The 18,054-nt window shown below is 37.7% G+C and overlaps 2 protein-coding genes and 1 pseudogene across 3 annotated transcripts; 2 read left to right on the forward strand and 1 right to left on the reverse strand.

The window, feature by feature from the left end:
• The first annotated feature begins 336 nt into the window (after window positions 1-336).
• Window positions 337-2,323, forward strand: LOC111435097 (expansin-A16-like). Of its 2 annotated transcripts, none has more exons than XM_023072430.1 (3): window positions 337-495; window positions 1,547-1,865; window positions 1,946-2,323. In XM_023072430.1, the coding sequence occupies exons 1-3, from the start codon at window positions 369-371 to the stop codon at window positions 2,247-2,249; spliced, it is 750 nt and encodes a 249-aa protein (XP_022928198.1). In that variant the 5' UTR covers window positions 337-368; the 3' UTR covers window positions 2,250-2,323. The 2 variants fall into 2 exon arrangements, with proteins under 2 accessions (XP_022928198.1, XP_022928199.1); XM_023072431.1 differs by having other exon boundaries at window positions 1,550-1,865.
• A 1,067-nt stretch (window positions 2,324-3,390) lies between these two features.
• On the reverse strand, window positions 3,391-4,360 carry LOC111435098 (annotated as a pseudogene).
• A 1,187-nt stretch (window positions 4,361-5,547) lies between these two features.
• On the forward strand, window positions 5,548-15,255 carry LOC111435118 (brefeldin A-inhibited guanine nucleotide-exchange protein 1-like). Its single transcript, XM_023072456.1, has 11 exons — window positions 5,548-6,848; window positions 7,189-7,506; window positions 7,708-8,035; window positions 9,430-9,852; window positions 10,391-10,683; window positions 10,894-11,167; window positions 11,593-12,095; window positions 12,406-12,727; window positions 13,092-13,446; window positions 13,732-14,393; window positions 14,475-15,255. The coding sequence occupies exons 1-11, from the start codon at window positions 5,794-5,796 to the stop codon at window positions 15,078-15,080; spliced, it is 5,139 nt and encodes a 1,712-aa protein (XP_022928224.1). The 5' UTR covers window positions 5,548-5,793; the 3' UTR covers window positions 15,081-15,255.
• Window positions 15,256-18,054: the final 2,799 nt, after the last annotated feature.

Below are 18,054 nucleotides of genomic sequence, written 5' to 3' on the forward strand. Positions count from 1 at the left end.
AAAAAAAAAAAAAAAAAAAAAAATGAGGCTCCTCCAAGTTTGCTTCTTTGAGCCACCACTCACGGCGGGGACAAGAAGATAAAGAACAGTAGGAGGCTGATGAACAATGTGCGTGTCTTTTCCTCTGCCTCGTTAAACGCGCCACTAGTGTGAACGAAGAGCTACAATATTCGAAATTTGTCAAAAGTTTGTCGATTTTCTGAATAGAGATCCAGCAATCAGAGAAGCTCAGTTCATTTCAGCGACAAATTAGGGGAATTTTGAAAAAAGAAAGCTGGGAAGAGGGTGGGTGTTTTCATAAAGGAAATATACCTCATTTTGAGCCCTTTCAGGCTTCTTCTTCAAGGCCTTGTACTCTTCTGAATGAAATGGCTGCATTTATAGCTATGATAGTCTACATGGTTCTTTTGCCAACACCCTTTGCAGCTAAGGATGAAGAGTGGAAATCTGCTACTGCAACATACACCAAAGAAATAGATGGGTCAATCATTGCAGGTACTCTTTTCCTTCACCAGAAAACTCATCAAATTGCCAAGTGTTTAAACATGGTGTTTTATAACCGCCTAGTTCTTAAAATTTGTAAGGAGACATTTGAGTTCTTACAAATTCTAAAAATAAAAATAAGTTTTGAAAAGCTAAAGTTTTGGTTTTCTTAGCTTGGATTTTGGGATCATGAGTTAAAAAGTAGATAGCATAAAGCATAATTTTCAAAAACAAAATGTTTATCAAACGAGATCTATTTGGGTGCTCACGTGCCACCCTGCAACTCATATCCTGTGGGGGTTGTTAAAGGAATCTCTCCTCACCTTTAGACGATGAAGTAAAATCATTAACCATAAATGGCATTTTGTAACAAAAAAGGGAGGAAACTGTTGAAGATTGTTGGGATGGAGTCCCACATTGACAAATTTGGGGAATGATCAAATGATTTTTTTCCTTGCTTTGATTTTGAAATGTTCTAAAGGGTTTATAAGTGAGAAATACTATCTCCATTGGTGTGAGATCTTTTGGGGAAGCCCAAAGCAAAACCATGAGAGCTTATGCTCAAAGTGGACAATATCATACCATCGTGGAGAGTCGTGATTTCTAAACATAGTAACAGAGTCATGCCCTTAACTTAACCATGTCAATAGAATCCTCAAATGTCGAACAAAGGAGTTGTGAGCCTTGAAGGAGTAGTCAAAAGTGACTCAAGTATCGAACAAAGGGTGTACTTTGTTCGAGGACTCCAGAGAGGAGTCCAGCCTTGATTAGGGGGAGGCTATTCGAGGGCTACATAGGTCTCAGGAGAGGCTCTATGGTATACTTTGTTTGAGGGAAGATTGTTGAAGATTGTTGGGATGGAGTCCCACATTGGCAAATTTAGGGAATGATCATAGGTTTATAAGTGAGGAATACTATCTCCATTGGCGTGGAGCCTTTTGGGGAAGCCCAAAACAAAGCCACGAGAGCTTATGCTCAAAGTGGACAACATCATACCATTGTAGAGAGTCGTAATTTCTAACCGAAACTAGTATTTCAAGTGCTTTTTTTGTTAATGTTGCAGAAGGTGCTTGTGGTTATGGAGATCTACATAAGATTCGCTATGGAAAACATAGCGCTGGATTGAGTAGCATGTTGTTTAATGGAGGGAGTACCTGTGGAGCATGCTTTGAGCTTAGATGTGTTGACCACATCTTGTGGTGCTTGGAAGGAAGTCCGACCGTCATCCTAACCGCCACCGACTTCTGTCCTCCCAATGATGGCCTATCTTCTGATTATGGTGGATGGTGCAATTTTCCCAAAGAACACTTCGAGATGTCAGAGGCAGCATTTACTGAAATAGCAGAGAAAAAAGCAGATATTGTGCCAGTTCAATATAGGAGGTAAAATTAATCTAAATGCACATAGATTCAAACATTTTCTAATCTTCGAGCTAAGGGGAAAATCGTCTTAAATTGTGTAGGGTGAGGTGTGACAGAAGTGGTGGATTAAGATTCACAGTTAGCGGGAATTCTCGATTCTTTCAAGTTTTGATTACTAATGTTGGAATGGATGGTGAATTAGTGGCAGTGAAAGTGAAGGGATCTAGAACAGGATGGATACCTCTGGCAAGGAACTGGGGACAAAACTGGCAAAGCAATGTCAATCTTCATGGGCAACCTCTCTCTTTTGAAGTTACCTCTAGCAGTGGAAGAGCACTTACTTCCTATGGTGCTGCACCTGGAAACTGGCAGTTCGGGCAGACATTTGAAGGGAAACAATTTTGACATCGTCATGCAACTAGGGAAATTCAAAACTTTAGGCCTTCATCATGAAATATAACTAGAAGCTTTGAACATAAGTACACTGGCATGTTAAATCTCTCGATGTGTAAACACATGAGAATCAAACTGCACAAAATTAGTAGTCTGGGCGTAGAGCCCACATAGTTTTCATCTTTACTGTATATTTTTCGAGAGGTAATGCAACAATACCAAACCTGGTTTTGTGAGGTTACACATCGATTGGAAAAGAGAACGAAGCATTCTTTATAAGAGTGTGGAAACATCAACCTAGCATACGCGTTTTAAAAACCTTGAGGGGAAACCCAAAAGGAAAAGTCCAAAGAGGACAATATTGGCTAGTAGTGAGCTTGAGCCGTTATAAATGGTATCATAGCCAAACACCGGATGATGTGCCAGTGAGGAGGCTGAGCCCTGAAGGGGGGTGGACATGAGGCGGTGTGCTAGCAAGGAGGCTGGGTTCCGAAGGAGGTGGACACGAGGTGGTGTGCCAGCAAGACGCTGGGCCCCGAAAGGGGGTAGATTGTGAGATGCCACATCGGTTGAGGAGGAGAACAAAACATTCTTTATAAGGGTGTAAAAACCTCCCCATAGAAGATGCGTTTTAAAAACTTTGAGGGAAAGCCCAAGAGAATAATATCTACTAACGGTGAGTCTGGGTTGTTACATGTTTTATCCTAATGTAGTCTACATAAATTTCAGTACTTTTTTGGATGGAAAACGAAGTTATGCACCATTCACTGTGCCTTAAAGTTCAGCTTCTTTCCTAATATTTCTGTCTTAGGTGGACTTAGATGAAGTTCTCATCCTCACGACAGAAGAGCTGAAGTATGTTGCCAGATGATCAGCTTATCTGCATAGACCAGTGACAGTTTCAAGCAGGTAAGGAAAGTGTTTGGATCCCAGCAACATGAGAAACTGAAGCAAAAGAACATGGGGGAAGAGAGTATACTTGCGGATACAATTTATCCAACTAGTGTCATTTATCCAATCAAACATAATCCCAAAAGTTCATTTCAAAGGGAAGTTTCAGGTTTCTTCAAAGGAAACATTGACGAACTCCATCTTGCCAGAAGTTCAATCAGTATACGCCTTCTATTCCATGATTCAAAGCCCGATCAGCAGCTCAATGCATAGATATGGCTGTAGCTGCGGGTCTTCTTCCTCTAGAAACTCGAGCGATTCACCATAAATCTTTTGTGCATCCTGCTTCACATTCTTAAACCAGTAGCCTCTCCCGATGATTCCAGTCCTTCTATGACAATCCTGAATGAAGTCTTATCCGGCTAGCAACCTACTTCTTTCATCACGTAATAGGACTCAATCACAAGTTCACCTAAATTATTACTAACCAAAGCTCTCAAAAGAGCATTAAACCCGTCAATATCATGCACTACGTCAGTTTCTGCTCTCAAATAGGAATGAATAATTTTTTACTTGTTCGAATAATCCACTGCTAGCCTATAATGTAATAATATCAGCATATAGCGAAACCTGAGGCTTGTACCAGTGTTCCTTCCTAACATCTTCGAAAACCGAAGTCTCAAATATCGACAGTAAAGTAATACAAAATATCAGCAAGGAATATTGAAGGAATTTACCATAAGCAGAAATCCATATCTCGCTATTGCTGCGATAATTCTTCAACAATCGATACTGATCGTGCAATATGGAATAATTCCGGTAGCTAATAAATCGAAGATACGGATAAACATAAAAATCTAAAGCAGATGCATCACCTTAAGAGCCAAAGAACACTCGTTCTGACGAATGAGCTCGCGAAGAACAGCCATCATATCGAACTTCAATAAGCGCCTTAACTTCGGAATCGTACACTCGGTCCAATTGTTGTAAATCTTCCTTGGCTCGCTTCAGCGACTGTACCGCTTGAATCGCTTCGATGCTAAGGTTCCTTGGCTCACTATCACTCTCCGATATTCCTCCGCCTTCCTAGCCGCAGGCAACATGCTTTCCCACCGGCGCTCAGTAACTCGTACGGAGGACCGAGAATCGTCGGCGACGGAGAAGTTGCCAAGAAACTCATTATTAGATGCTCTCTCCGGCGAACTCTTATTCATCCATGAACCGCCATTTTTCTTTCCACCTGAATCGGTTCGTGAGAAGAAGGGTTAAAAGGTTTATATATAAAATATATTTTCAATTAAATAATAAAAACCTTAAACAATTGAATTTTAGTTCATTATTAATTTTTAATATAAATTATTTTTTATTACTCTTTTCTCTATAAATTATAAAAAAAATATATTCTCATATTATTATAATTTAATTTCATCATTTTTTATTAAAAAATAAAAAGTTGGCTTTATTGAAAGTATAAAAATTAAATTTAAATAAATTAGCAAATATGATAAATTTGTTTGATAATATTATATTAAAAAACTATTCTATTTATTGTAAATTTATTTTATTTTTTATTACATATTTTAAAGAAAGTATAAAAATTAAATTTAAATAAATTAACAAAATAGTATTTTTAACCCAATAACTTTAAAACTTTTAAAAATATCTAAAAATTACCTTTATGGTTAATTTTGAATGAAAATTGCGAGGAACTTATTATACTTATTATGATTATTACTTGTTTAAAAAAAATATGCATAAAATTTTAAATATAATATTAACACAGTTAATATTGAGAAAAAATAGTAATTTTTTTTTTACCACAAATGTATAGACGAAAATCGTATATAGATACATCTTAGATTATTTTTGAAATGTGATACCATTATCTGGGTTCGTATTGTAAAAAACGAAGGAGGCTCTAAAACTGAAGCAATTGTCTCTTGTATACCTATCGATTTCGAGTGCCTCGGGAGCGGAGTTTTGAATAAATCAATGATCTCATACGTGGGGTAGTAAGTTCGCTCCTTGTACTAATAGGTCCTCCCGTTGCTTGGCTAAAAGCTCGTGTATTGTGTGATGAATGATGTCTATGTAGAGTTAATGTTGGCTGATCAGCCAACTTCGTGACTAAGTTATGCTTACGTTTGATTTTTTTTTTATTTTTTATTTTTATAAGGATGGATTGTATTTGAATTTTAAAATAATAATTATTTTAAGTTTTAAAATGAGAATTCAATTTTTATATGTTTGACATTAATATTATATCAATATTAAAAAAAAGAAAAAAAAAGAAATTGATTTTTTTTTTCCACATTAAGAAGGCGCGTGAGAAAGAGGGCGCGTGTGATGCACGCGAGTCCAACCCAACCGTTGCGTTACGATGTAAATTTCCGGTTTACGTAATTATCGGGTTTCTCTCATTTCTCTTTCTCATCGCTCTTTGTGTGTGCTTTTGTTGAACAAGTTTCGACTCACAGAGCCTGCGACTTGGCACCAAACCGAGGGCCAAACCGAAAAGGGGGAAATCCAAAATCGATGAGCCCATGAACAGATTCAGCTTCGAATTGGACATTGAATTGAAGCTACAACTGGTAATTTTCTTCCGATTCAATTCAATTTCAACCATGATTCGCTGAATGGATATCTGTTCTTTGATTCTGCACCAATGTCGGTTTCGCAAGCCCTAGGTGGCAAGTCCAGATGCGGCCGTGCGATCGGCCCTTCCCTCGATAAGATTGTCAAGAACGCGGCCTGGCGTAAGCATTCTCACCTTGTTTCCTCTTGCAAATCCGTTCTCGATAAGCTTGATTCTATTTCGGAAGCTTCTCTTGATCCTGCTTCTCCGATTGCTGGCCTTTCACCGGCTGATGCGGAGTTTGTGCTCCAACCGCTCCTTTTGGCCCTCGATGCCGCCTACGTCAAGGTTGCTGAGCCCGCGCTTGAGTGCGTCTTCAAATTGTTCTCCCGCGGTCTATTCCGTGGCGAGATCGAGAGGCCGGATGGCGAGGCGAATTCTGGTGCTAGTTCCATTGTGTATAGGATCGTTGAGTCTGTGTGCAAGTCGGGAGGTCTTGGTGATGAAGGAATTGAGCTCATTGTTCTCAGGGTGTTGCTCTCTGCGGTTCGATGCCCTTGTGTATTGATCCGCGGGGATTGCTTGGTTAATGTTGTTCGGACTTGTTACAATGTGTATCTCGGTGGCTTGAGTGGTACGAATCAGATCTGTGCAAAATCCGTTCTAGGTCAAATAATGATCATTATTTTCAGTAGGATGGAGGAAGACTCCATGGATGTTCCTGCTAGTATAATTTCTGTGAATGAATTATTGGAATTTACCGACAAGAACTTGAATGAAGGCAATTCTATATATTTTTGCCAGAACTTTATTAATGAGGTAATGGATGCCAGCGAAGGGGTTGCGGATAAGAAACTATTTTCGTCTTGGGGACAATTGCAGAATGGCAATGCTTCGCCACTTAAAGCTGACAATAAAGGTGAATCTGATGTGGGAGAAACGGAAGATGTAGCCGAATCAAGTGGTTGTAGTAAGATTAGGGAGGATGGATTCCATTTGTTTAAGAATTTGTGTAAGTTGTCGATGAAATTCTCATCCCCGGAGCACCCAGATGATCAGATCCTCTTAAGGGGCAAAACACTGTCTCTGGAACTGCTAAAGGTGATTATGGATAAGGCAGGGCCAGTTTGGCGCCTTAACGAGAGGCAAGCATTTCATTCTTCATCGATCATTTTAGTGTTACTCATGGAAGTCTTTATAACTGCCTTGAAACTCCACGATTGATACAAAATCTTGACCAAACTAGTTTTCTACCTAATAATTATATGTGATTTTATCTTTTTAAACTAGGTATTTTCATTGGGAGAAATTACTTCGGGCATTCAGAATATAATCTTATTTTGTTTTGAAAAATCTAGAGCATTTTCAAGCTTCTTATGACACATGCCCTTTTTCCAAATTAACGATTTATTTGGTCTGAGTACTTTGTAGTAAGCTATTGTTGATTGGATAAACTGTGACAGGTTCTGTCACTGTTGGTTTCAGGTTTCTCAATTCTATCAAGCAGTTTCTTTGCTTATCATTATTAAAAAACAGTGCCCTGTCGGCAATGGCCATCTTCCAGATTCAATGTTCTATTTTTATGAGCTTGTTGACAAAATTTAGATCAGGACTGAAAGCAGAAATTGGTATCTTTTTTCCCATGCTTGTCCTCCGAGTGCTTGAGAATGTACTTCAGCCTAGTTTCTTGCAGAAAATGACCGTGCTCAATTTATTGGATAAGATATCTCAGGATTCACAGATTATGGTGGACATTTTTGTCAACTATGATTGTGATGTTGATTCTCCAAATATTTTCGAGAGGTACTGCTCTTTCCATGCCTTTTGTTTTAGATGTTGATTTTGTTTTACTCTAGATAATACTTTAGTTTTCCTTTGTTTTCTCGTGGGTTGACAATTTTCTTCCTCTCCTCTGCTTGTGTGAGAGAGGAACTTTTTTTTGGGGGGATTGGTTTGACTTTGATGTTGTGATGTTACCCTTATACCCCATTGAAATATTTGCAGGATTGTGAATGGCCTTTTGAAAACTGCTCTTGGACCGCCTTCTGGTTCAACCTCAACATTGTCTCCAGCGCAAGATATTACATTTAGGCATGAATCTGTTAAGTGTTTGGTAAGCATCATTAAATCAATGGGAACTTGGATGGACCAACAACTGAAGCTAGACGATACATATTTTCTCAAGACTTCTGAGAGTGATGTTTCACTTGAGAATTGTTTAAGTGGGGAAGAAACAGCTGCTGTTGACTCTGAGCTCCATCCTGATGGAAATCCTGAGTTCTCAGATGCTGCTACACTTGAGCAACGCAGAGCTTACAAAATTGAGCTCCAGGTTTGAGAATTATTTATTCTCTAGTTAATACATTTTATTTATGTAGAGGGTGGGTGACGAGTGCTGGCTCCTGCTGGAAATTGTGGCAATATGAAGGCTCAAACTAGCATAAAATGAATAAATCCTATGATGGCAATTTATTGGGATGTTTTTTTTTGGTGGGGGTGGGGGTGTCTGGGAGGGGAAGAGACGATGATTTCATTTGTAAGTGAAACATACAAAAGATGGCATAAAGCTCAAAAGTCCATGGGTGGATTTCCAAAAGTTCTTCCACTTGGCTAATAGTATACAGAGGTATAGTTAGAAAATGGATAATTTCACCAGTATAAAACTATACAGAGAACTGAGTTAAGAAGGAAGCCAAGACGAGTTGTAAAGGTACTACTATATCTCTCCTAACAAAGTTCCCAGATGAAGTAGATTTTCAAAATTTTCTTGGGAGATTTAGGTGTTCACAATTTTTTTCTTTGAGAAGGAAACAATGTAGATGTTCACAATTTTGTGAAGAAAACTGGAATGAGGTGCAGTTCTTGGGGCAGAATTATTTCTATGGTCTCCCTATGGTTATTTATCACAAGGGCATTTGGGTCAGAAATCACTTCATAATTAAAGAGAAACTAACAATAAGGGAAGGGAGATTGGACACCCTCCCATTCCTAGGTTAGATTCACTATAAGAGGTGCAAAAAGATCCACTTGGAATCTTTAAAAAAAATTACTTCTATCTAGGTACTCCAGTAGGAGATAGAGAAAGAGTTTCTATACTACTTGAGAAAAAAAAATTATCTTCCTTTCTAACTGTTTCTCTTTTGAAGTACGAATGAAGAGGATTGTTTGTGGTCGTGTAGGAAGAAAATTTTAAAAGTTTAATTCTTTTTGAACAAAAACCTTTCGGTTTAGAGGTAGTGGCTAGGGGAAAAGAGTGGTGGTAGAGGAATCTTGTAAGGGTAGATCCACTAGAGTGAGCTTACAGTTGGGAATTTGGGCCTGGGTTAGAGATTGCGTTTCTTCTCTTATCTTCAAAGCAAAGAAGGGTAGATGATGCTCTTGCCTGGGTTCAGTTAGTGTCTAATAGTTGGGGCTCCTGTCGTGTGGTTGCTTTGGAGTTTTTCAAGGGAGGTAGGTAGGTCATCTGTTTGCAATGGCATTTTGGCCAATTAGAAAGCACTTTGCTTCTCGCTATTTTCATTTCCTTCTTGGCTGGTCATCTTTTTAATCATTCTTATTTTCACATTTTGTTCCTTACTAATTGGTTCTGTTAGTTGAATTGACAATTTCATCATATCTTGTTTGGTTAGAACGTATTCATCATAGAATCTATTATTTCAGACATTCATCTTAGAGGTAGTTAGTCTGAAGCACATTGTTCTGACAACTTTCCTGTATTATGTTCAGAAAGGTATTTCGCTGTTCAACAGGAAACCTTCCAGGGGTATTGAGTTTCTGATTAGCACGAAAAAAGTTGGTGGTTCTCCTGAAGAGGTGGCGTCTTTTCTCAAGAATACTAACGGCCTGAATGAAAGAGTCATTGGAGATTATTTGGGTGAAAGGGAGGAATTTCCTTTGAAAGTTATGCATGCTTATGTTGATTCATTTAATTTTAAAGCTATGGACTTTGGTGAAGCAATAAGGTTTTTCCTGCGAGGCTTCAGGTTACCAGGAGAGGCCCAAAAAATTGACCGTATCATGGAGAAGTTTGCTGAGCGGTACTGTAAATGTAGCCCTGGTTCATTCACAAGTGCAGATACTGCTTATGTTCTTGCTTATTCTGTTATTATGCTGAACACAGATGCTCATAATAACATGGTGAAAGATAAGGTTTGGCTCTAACTTACGCATTTGATTGGATAGTGCATGTTAATAGTCTGCTTATAAAGCTAGATGATATTTAGGTTACTACTTTTTGGATTAAATCCTACTGTATCTCATTGACTTGGCCAAGATCTCCGAATGTTGGATGGTGAAGATGTTATTGATTGTGAACCAGTGGGTTATTTTACACAGAAGGGATAAAAAGCCTTAAAATAGTACTACTCCATCTTGACTGCAAAAGTATGTGGGAGATTTAGAGGGAGGCGTGCATGCCTGAGATCTCACAGAAGTTTGTCCGAGTTATTGCATGTTTAAGCTTTATAAAACTTGATTTTGGTGATAGTTTTTCTTGTTTTGTGGCTGAATGCATGCAACTATTACTGAAATATATATCATATTCTGCTGCTTTTCGTTCCTAAGTTTTATTTGTACGTTGATATAAGAAATTTGAGCTTATTTATTTATTTATTATTATTATTATTTTAAAACCTTACTGTATTTAGGTATGTTTCTTACTTCTGTTGTGCTTTGGTTGAATATTCAGATGACGAAAACCGATTTTATCCGGAATAATCGAGGAATTGATGACGGCAAAGATTTACCTGATGAGTATCTGGGTGCTCTTTACGATCAGATTGTTAGGAATGAAATTAAGATGAATTCTGATTCTTCAGCTTCACAAAGTAAGCAGGCAACTAGCATCAACAAACTTTTGGGCTTAGATGGTATACTCAATCTAGTTTCTTGGAAGCAGACAGAAGAAAAAGCTGTGGGTGCAAACGGGCTTCTTATAAGACACATACAGGAGCAGTTTAAGGCGAAGTCTGGAAAATCTGAGTAAGCTATGAAATGAAATTTAAGTTGATAATTCAATCTGCTAGTGATAAATTGAGTTGTGTTTGTGGCAATAGTTTTCCATTGTAATTTGTTGGTGTTCTGGCTCATTATGGAAGATTTTATTTTTTGGTTGAGGCGTTTAAAAAATTAGGCACTTGCTCTTATTACTAAAAAAAAAAGGAAACTCCTTTTTTTAATCTGTATTTGCAGGTCTGTTTATCACGCTGTGACTGATGTAACAATATTGAGGTTTATGGTGGAAGCCTGCTGGGGTCCTATGTTGGCGGCATTCAGTGTGACTCTTGACCAAAGTGATGATAAGCTTGCTACTTCTCAATGCTTACTAGGCTTTCGGTTTGCTGTACACGTTACAGCCGTTCTGGGTTTGCAGACTCAAAGGGACGCTTTCGTGACATCAATGGCTAAGTTTACCAATCTTCATTGTGCTGCCGATATGAAACAAAAAAATGTTGAAGCTGTGAAGGTTTGCGTATTCTCATCATTAAATCAGAAATAGTTTTTTTTTCTATAAAAATTGTCCAATGGAGGGAACTTAATCTGTAGGTGCAATTTTCTGTATTTCCCAACTAAATTGAGAATATTGCTAAAACATGGTGGCTTATTTAGGCTATGAAACGGATGCCCATTTTTTCACCGTTTTGAAGCATGTGCTCATCTAACATCTTCAAACTATTAAACTTATCAAATTAGGTCCGATGTGTGAACATTGTGATGAGGACAATAATTTTTAGATACGTTTATTTTCTCAGATCATATTGAACTATACATGAAGAGCTAATTACATAATCTGTGGTGTATGGTCATTTTTTGCAACTCCGTGAAAATGTTTTCTTTTTGAATGATAAATGATTTTCTTTTTTGTTCTCCTGAATCAATTCTCACGTGCAGGCTATAATTTCAATTGCCATAGAGGATGGTAATTTTCTTCAAGAGGCATGGGAGCACATATTTACATGTCTCTCTAGAATTGAGAATTTACAATTATTGGGAGAGGGTGCACCACCCGATGCGTCATTTTTGACATCATCCAATATTGAAACTGAAGAGAAAGTGCAGAAGTCGGCAGGTCTGTCATCTCTGAAGAAAAAGGGAGGTCTTCAAAATCCAGCTGTTATGGCTGTTGTTCGTGGCGGTTCATATGACAGCACCTCTCATGGAGCGAATACTCCAGGACTAGTAACTCCTGAACAGATTAACCATCTTATTTCGAACTTGAATTTGCTGGATCAAATAGGCAATTTTGAGTTGAACCACGTATTTGCTCATAGTCAAAGTTTGAACAGTGAAGCAATAGTAGCATTTGTGAAGGCCCTATGCAAAGTTGCTATTGCAGAATTGCAGTCTCCAACAGACCCACGTGTGTTCAGCCTCACTAAATTAGTTGAAGTGGCGTAAGATCGTTGTCTTTACCTTGAGTCACTTCATCTATATACATACACACACATATACATATATATACACTCATACATCTATATATATACGCACATATAAATATATATACGTGTGCCCACACACACACGCGCACACATATATATTCAAACATACATACATACATATATGTACACATAGACATATATTTTAATCTCCAGTTTAGGTAATGCTTCAAGTTTGCTTAATTTGTCGACTCTACAGTCTCTCTTGACTTGCGGACATTTAGAAATGGAATGGGAAAATCACCACACGACACTGATTCTTTTGCAGGCATTACAACATGAACCGCATCAGATTGGTGTGGTCTCGCATGTGGAGTGTTCTCTCTGATTTCTTTGTGTCAGTTGGCTTATCAGAGAATCTATCGGTTGCAATATTTGTGATGGATTCACTGAGGCAGCTTGCGATGAAGTTTTTGGAGCGTGAGGAGCTTGCAAATTATAACTTCCAGAATGAATTTCTGAGACCCTTCGTAATTGTTATGCAGAAAAGCAACTCCACGGAAATCAGGGAATTAATAGTTCGGTGCATTTCGCAAATGGTTCTCAGTCGTGTCAACAATGTCAAATCTGGATGGAAAAGTGTTTTTATGGTACGTTTCAAACACCGATATTATAATTTTGGGTGTCACAATACTGGCATATTGCTTGAGCAGAAAATTGAACAATGGGGTTGTGTAGATCTACTTATGTCTTTTAATTTTAGTGCCCCTTCTATGGCACCTCGAACTTTTTTTTCTCAACTCATGGACTGCTAATTTTAATAGGGAAGGAACTTCAATTCAAAAAACTGAATTGAAAATTCATATTATGTGATGTATGCTTCTAGACAAGGAAATATTAAATAGATTCAATAAAGAGATCTTACGAGTTCTCCCTCCCAATTATGACCATTTTTTACGAGTATAATGGAGTAGTCATCTAATTCCATCACCTTATATTCCACTATTGTCTCAGGTTTTCACTGCTGCTGCTGCTGATGAGCGGAAGAATATTGTCTTATTGGCTTTTGAAACGATGGAAAAAATAGTTCGAGAATATTTTCCTTATATAACAGAGACTGAAACTACAACATTTACCGATTGCGTTCGGTGTCTCATCACTTTCACAAATAGTAGATTTAACAGTGATGTCAGTCTCAATGCCATTGCGTTCCTTCGGTTTTGTGCTGTAAAGCTTGCAGAAGGGGGACTTGTTTGCTACGAGATGACTGGAGATAATGTTTCATCCAATACTCCTGATGCACCCCTATCCACACCCGTACCCACAGATAAGGACGATTATGCTTCCTATTGGGTTCCTTTACTTGCAGGTGAAACTTCTGTTAAAAACTCAATTTTTTGCTAGATGAGATGCAATTATTTTCTCTATAATACATGCATAAGTCGGGGAACTCACTTTTTGATGCATTTTTCTGGTAATTTTTGTCGTGGGAATACAATTTTATGACTGAAAATTTCTATACTACTAACCGTTAATGTTATTGGGTGACACTCTGTCCATTGAAATGTATATACGAGGCCTCCATGTTTCAATCTTGTAGACTCAATTTGGATAGGAATTTATTTAGTTAATTTTTTTGCCATTGTCTTTTCAGGGCTATCAAAGTTAACTTCTGATCCTAGATCACCGATCAGAAAAAGTTCCTTGGAAGTTCTTTTTAATATCCTAAAAGATCATGGCCATCTTTTCTCGCGTCAGTTTTGGGTTGGTGTTATCAATACCATAGTTTTCCCCATATTTAGTTCTTTGCATGACAAGAAAGAAATGGACGAGGATGAAAATGATGAATATTCAGAAGGAACTACATGGGATTCTGATACCTGTACAGTGGCAGCAGATTGTTTAGTAGATCTGTTCATTAGCTTTTTCAATGTTATAAGGTCTCAACTACCCGGGGTGGTGTCGATTCTGACAGGATACATTAGGAGTCCGATCCAGGGTCCTGCCAGCACGGGTGTTGCTGCATTAATGCGCTTGGCGGGCGACTTGGGTAACAGGCTTACCGAAGACGAATGGAGAGAGATTTTTCTTGCTTTGAAGCAAGCTGCCACATTAACAGTGCCTGGGTTTATGAAGGTCCTGAGAACCATGGATGATGTCAATGTTCTCGGGATCGCTCAATCTTATTATGATGTGGATGTGGCTTCTGATCAAGGTTTGTCGGCTGATGGTCTTGACGACGACGATCTGCAGATGGCGTCCTACATTGTTTCGAGGATGAAGAGTCATATCGCAATGCAACTCCTCATCATACAGGTCAGCTTCCTTCTCATGTTTCAATTTTATTTTTGTTTTTGTTTCTTAGGATATAACTTTTTTCCAAATTTCTTTGATCAGGTCATTACTGATCTGTACAAGAGCCATACCCAACCATTCTCAGAAGCCAACATTTCGATCATTCTCGATATCTTCTCTTCCGTTGCCACACATTCCCAGAAACTGAATTCCAACACAGTCCTTCATAAGAAGCTACAGAAAGCTTGCTCCATCCTCGAGATTTCCGACCCACCCCTGGTTCACTTCGAAAACGAGTCATATCGGAGCTACCTCAACTTCCTCCAGAATATGCTCGCAGACAGTCCTTCACTGACTAACGCAACTCTCGTAGAATCCGAACTCGTCGTAGTTTGCGAACAAATTCTGCATATTTACTTGAAGTGTACCGGGGCGCCAAGTGAGAAGAAAGAACCCAACCAGCCTGTGCTACATTGGATTCTTCCATTGGGGTCAGCAAAGAAGGAAGAGGTAGCTGCTCGTACGTCTCTAGTCGTCTCGGCGTTGGAGGTTATCCGCGGGTTTGAAAGGGACCTATTTAAAAGGTGTGTTCAACGGCTTTTCCCATTGTTGGTAGATCTTGTTAGGAGTGAACATAGCTCTGGAGAAGTTCAGCTTGTTTTGAGCAGCATATTACAATCATGTATAGGCCCAATAATTATGCAATAATAAGCATTTTTTTCCATTGTAAATCAAAATCTATAACTAGGTGGCTTGAGGATGGAAGCAGCAGCCAAATTGTTTTGTAGAATATACCAAAATCCCAATTTTTTTGCCTAGTGGAGAGGATATGTATGTGCTAGTATTGATGATACATAATGTTGAGAAGATTTTTTTTTTTTTTAATTTATTGCCTTTTTTTCTCTATTTTTTGGATTTAAATTTATAAATTCATCCATTAGGTGAGACATTTTTTTTTTATGTTTATGTTGTATAATTTTTTGAACTAAGTATTATGTATTAGATAATGAATCTAACCCAGTTGGGTTAGTTAATTTCAATGTTAGAAGATGATTGTCGGTGTCTGATGGTAAGATATCTACGGTTGGTATATCTTTGAATGTGAGGAGAGAGTAAACAGACTCTTCGAGGGCTACTTAAGGCACTTTAGCGTAAACCTGTAGGACGGGAGCTGTTGAATCTTGCTCAGTGCTGCTATAATTGAAGTTGGCCACGAGGCAACAACCTTCGAGCTCCATACCATTGTGGCTTGATGGGTCTTGATGAAGGAGAATTCTTGTTGAATCTTCCCTTTCTGTTAGTCTCATTAATCTTTCGTTCGTCCTTTCTTTCGGATTACCTCGTTCAATCAGGTTCAGGTTTTCGGTTGAGCCTTTGTTTACCGTTCAATGGTAGAGGAAAATGAATCTTGTCTATAATAAATATTTGTGACATTCAAGTGAGTTTTAGTAGTAAATTGACATTTTCTATACTAAAAAAACATTTTACTTAAACAATGTATTATTATAATTTTGATCTAAATAATAATATCATATCCAAAACAATGTCATATAATTTATAATACAAAAATAATCTATAGGATAAAAAAATATTTTAATATGATTAATGATGATAATAATCATAAAATTTATATAAAAAACATAGACCACATAAATTTATGTTTTTCAAAAGATTTAATAAAATTATTAAATAAAAATCTTTCAAAATATGATTTGAAATTTGAAGTATATAAATGAGAGAAAAATGTGAGATGTATTTATGAGTGTTTTTTTATTATTTTTATTATGAGAAAAACGTTAAAAATTCGAATATTTTGTCAAATATGCATTGATTGACAACAAAAATCATTGTATGTAGGTATAATAGTCCGGAGGAGAGATGCTGTAACACCCTAATTTTCTTTAACCTAATTAGCAACGTTTCCTCCCGTTCATAGGACAACAATACAAAAATTCATATAAAGCAGCCTTAATGATCAATGACACGTCCATTATTATCGGTAGTTCATAACATTAAGAATCAACCTAACATGGAAATCAATCAACAACTAATTAGGAGAAATGAATGCAACAATTATTTTTCGAAGAATCTCAAACAGAACATCTACTGCCCTATAAGCCCTCCCTAAGACTTCTATGGTCTTCGCAGCATCCGCTCTCAACCGTACATGGGAGCCTTGCTCTTACCTGAAAATATAGGTAGCACATGACTTGAGTATTTTATAAAATATCTAGTAAGTTGCCCCACTATTGTGGTTAGGCAGACAATACACATTCAGAACATATGCAAGTCACATACAACACACATGCATAAAGCATTACATGACCTTAGGCCCTTGCTTTGTTCGGATAGGGTAGATGCATGGTACTTCTCCATGCATGTCCCATGTATGTAACCATGGGCCCACCAGTTGGGTTCTCATGCGAACCCCCTGGGCCTAGCTTGGTCGGATATGTATGACATATGCTATCGAACGCCACAGAAAAAAGGAGGGCCTACATGATATCATAGCGATCATAATATCGAACGTACGCGTCTGTACCATCATTGACTTAACGGGGAAGTAACCCTATGCACATGACACACAACATGCATGGGGTCCCTAAAGCTTACCTCCATGGCATTATACATACAACATTCCATCCCCTCGCCGCATTACATAGCATGACTTGGTTAAACATCACGTAAGTATATCGTAGTACGTCAGTCATCACATTCATGACATGCGAAGTTCTCATTACAATCATGACATGTCAATCGATTTCATGCGTACAGAGTAACATTTCATGGCAAAAACATCACATACATAAACGTGGCATACATCGGCATTTCATAGCAAAAAAACATGACATAACATACATCAACAACACACATAGTGCATGCAAGAGCCACACATATGACATAACATCAACGAAATCAACTGTACGACCAAAAAAATATTTTAATTATGATTACCGATAATAATAACCATAAAATTTATATAAAAAACATAGACCACATAAACTTACGTTTTTCAATAGATTTATTAAAATTATTAAATAAAAATCTTTCGAAGTATGATATGAAGTATTTTTTCGAGTGTTTTTTCGTGTTTATTATGAAAAAAACGTTAAAAATTCCAATATTTTGGTCCATATGAATTGATTGACAACAAAAATCATTGTACGTCTGCACATAAATATATAAATAAGTGTGGAGGAGAAATGCCAACGTGGTGGAACGGGAATGAAGAAACTTGTTTTTTATTCCTGCTTTATAGCTAAATTTTCCATTTATTTTGACGGATTTCTTGTGGACAATATCATACCATTGTGGAGAGTCGTGATTCCTAACATGGTATCAGAGCCATGTACCGGGCGATGTGCTAGCTAGGAGGTTGTTCCCTGAAGGGGGTAAACACGAGGCGTGTGCCAGTAAGGACGCTGAGAGCCGAAGGTGGGTAGATTTGGTGGGAGTCCCACATCGATTGGAGAAAGGAACTAGTACCCAAACGAAACACCATTCATAAGAGTGTGGAAACCTTTTCCTAGCAGACGCGTTTTAAAGCCTTGAGGGGAAGTCCGAAAGGGAAGCCCAAAAGAAACAATATCTGCTAGTAGTGGATTTGTGCTGTTACAAATTATATATATATATATATATATATATATATATATATATATATATATATATATATATATATATA

Source organism: Cucurbita moschata, unplaced genomic scaffold, assembly GCF_002738365.1.
Source record: "Cucurbita moschata cultivar Rifu unplaced genomic scaffold, Cmos_1.0 Cmo_Scf00048, whole genome shotgun sequence".
NCBI classification, from domain to species: Eukaryota; Viridiplantae; Streptophyta; class Magnoliopsida; order Cucurbitales; family Cucurbitaceae; genus Cucurbita; species Cucurbita moschata.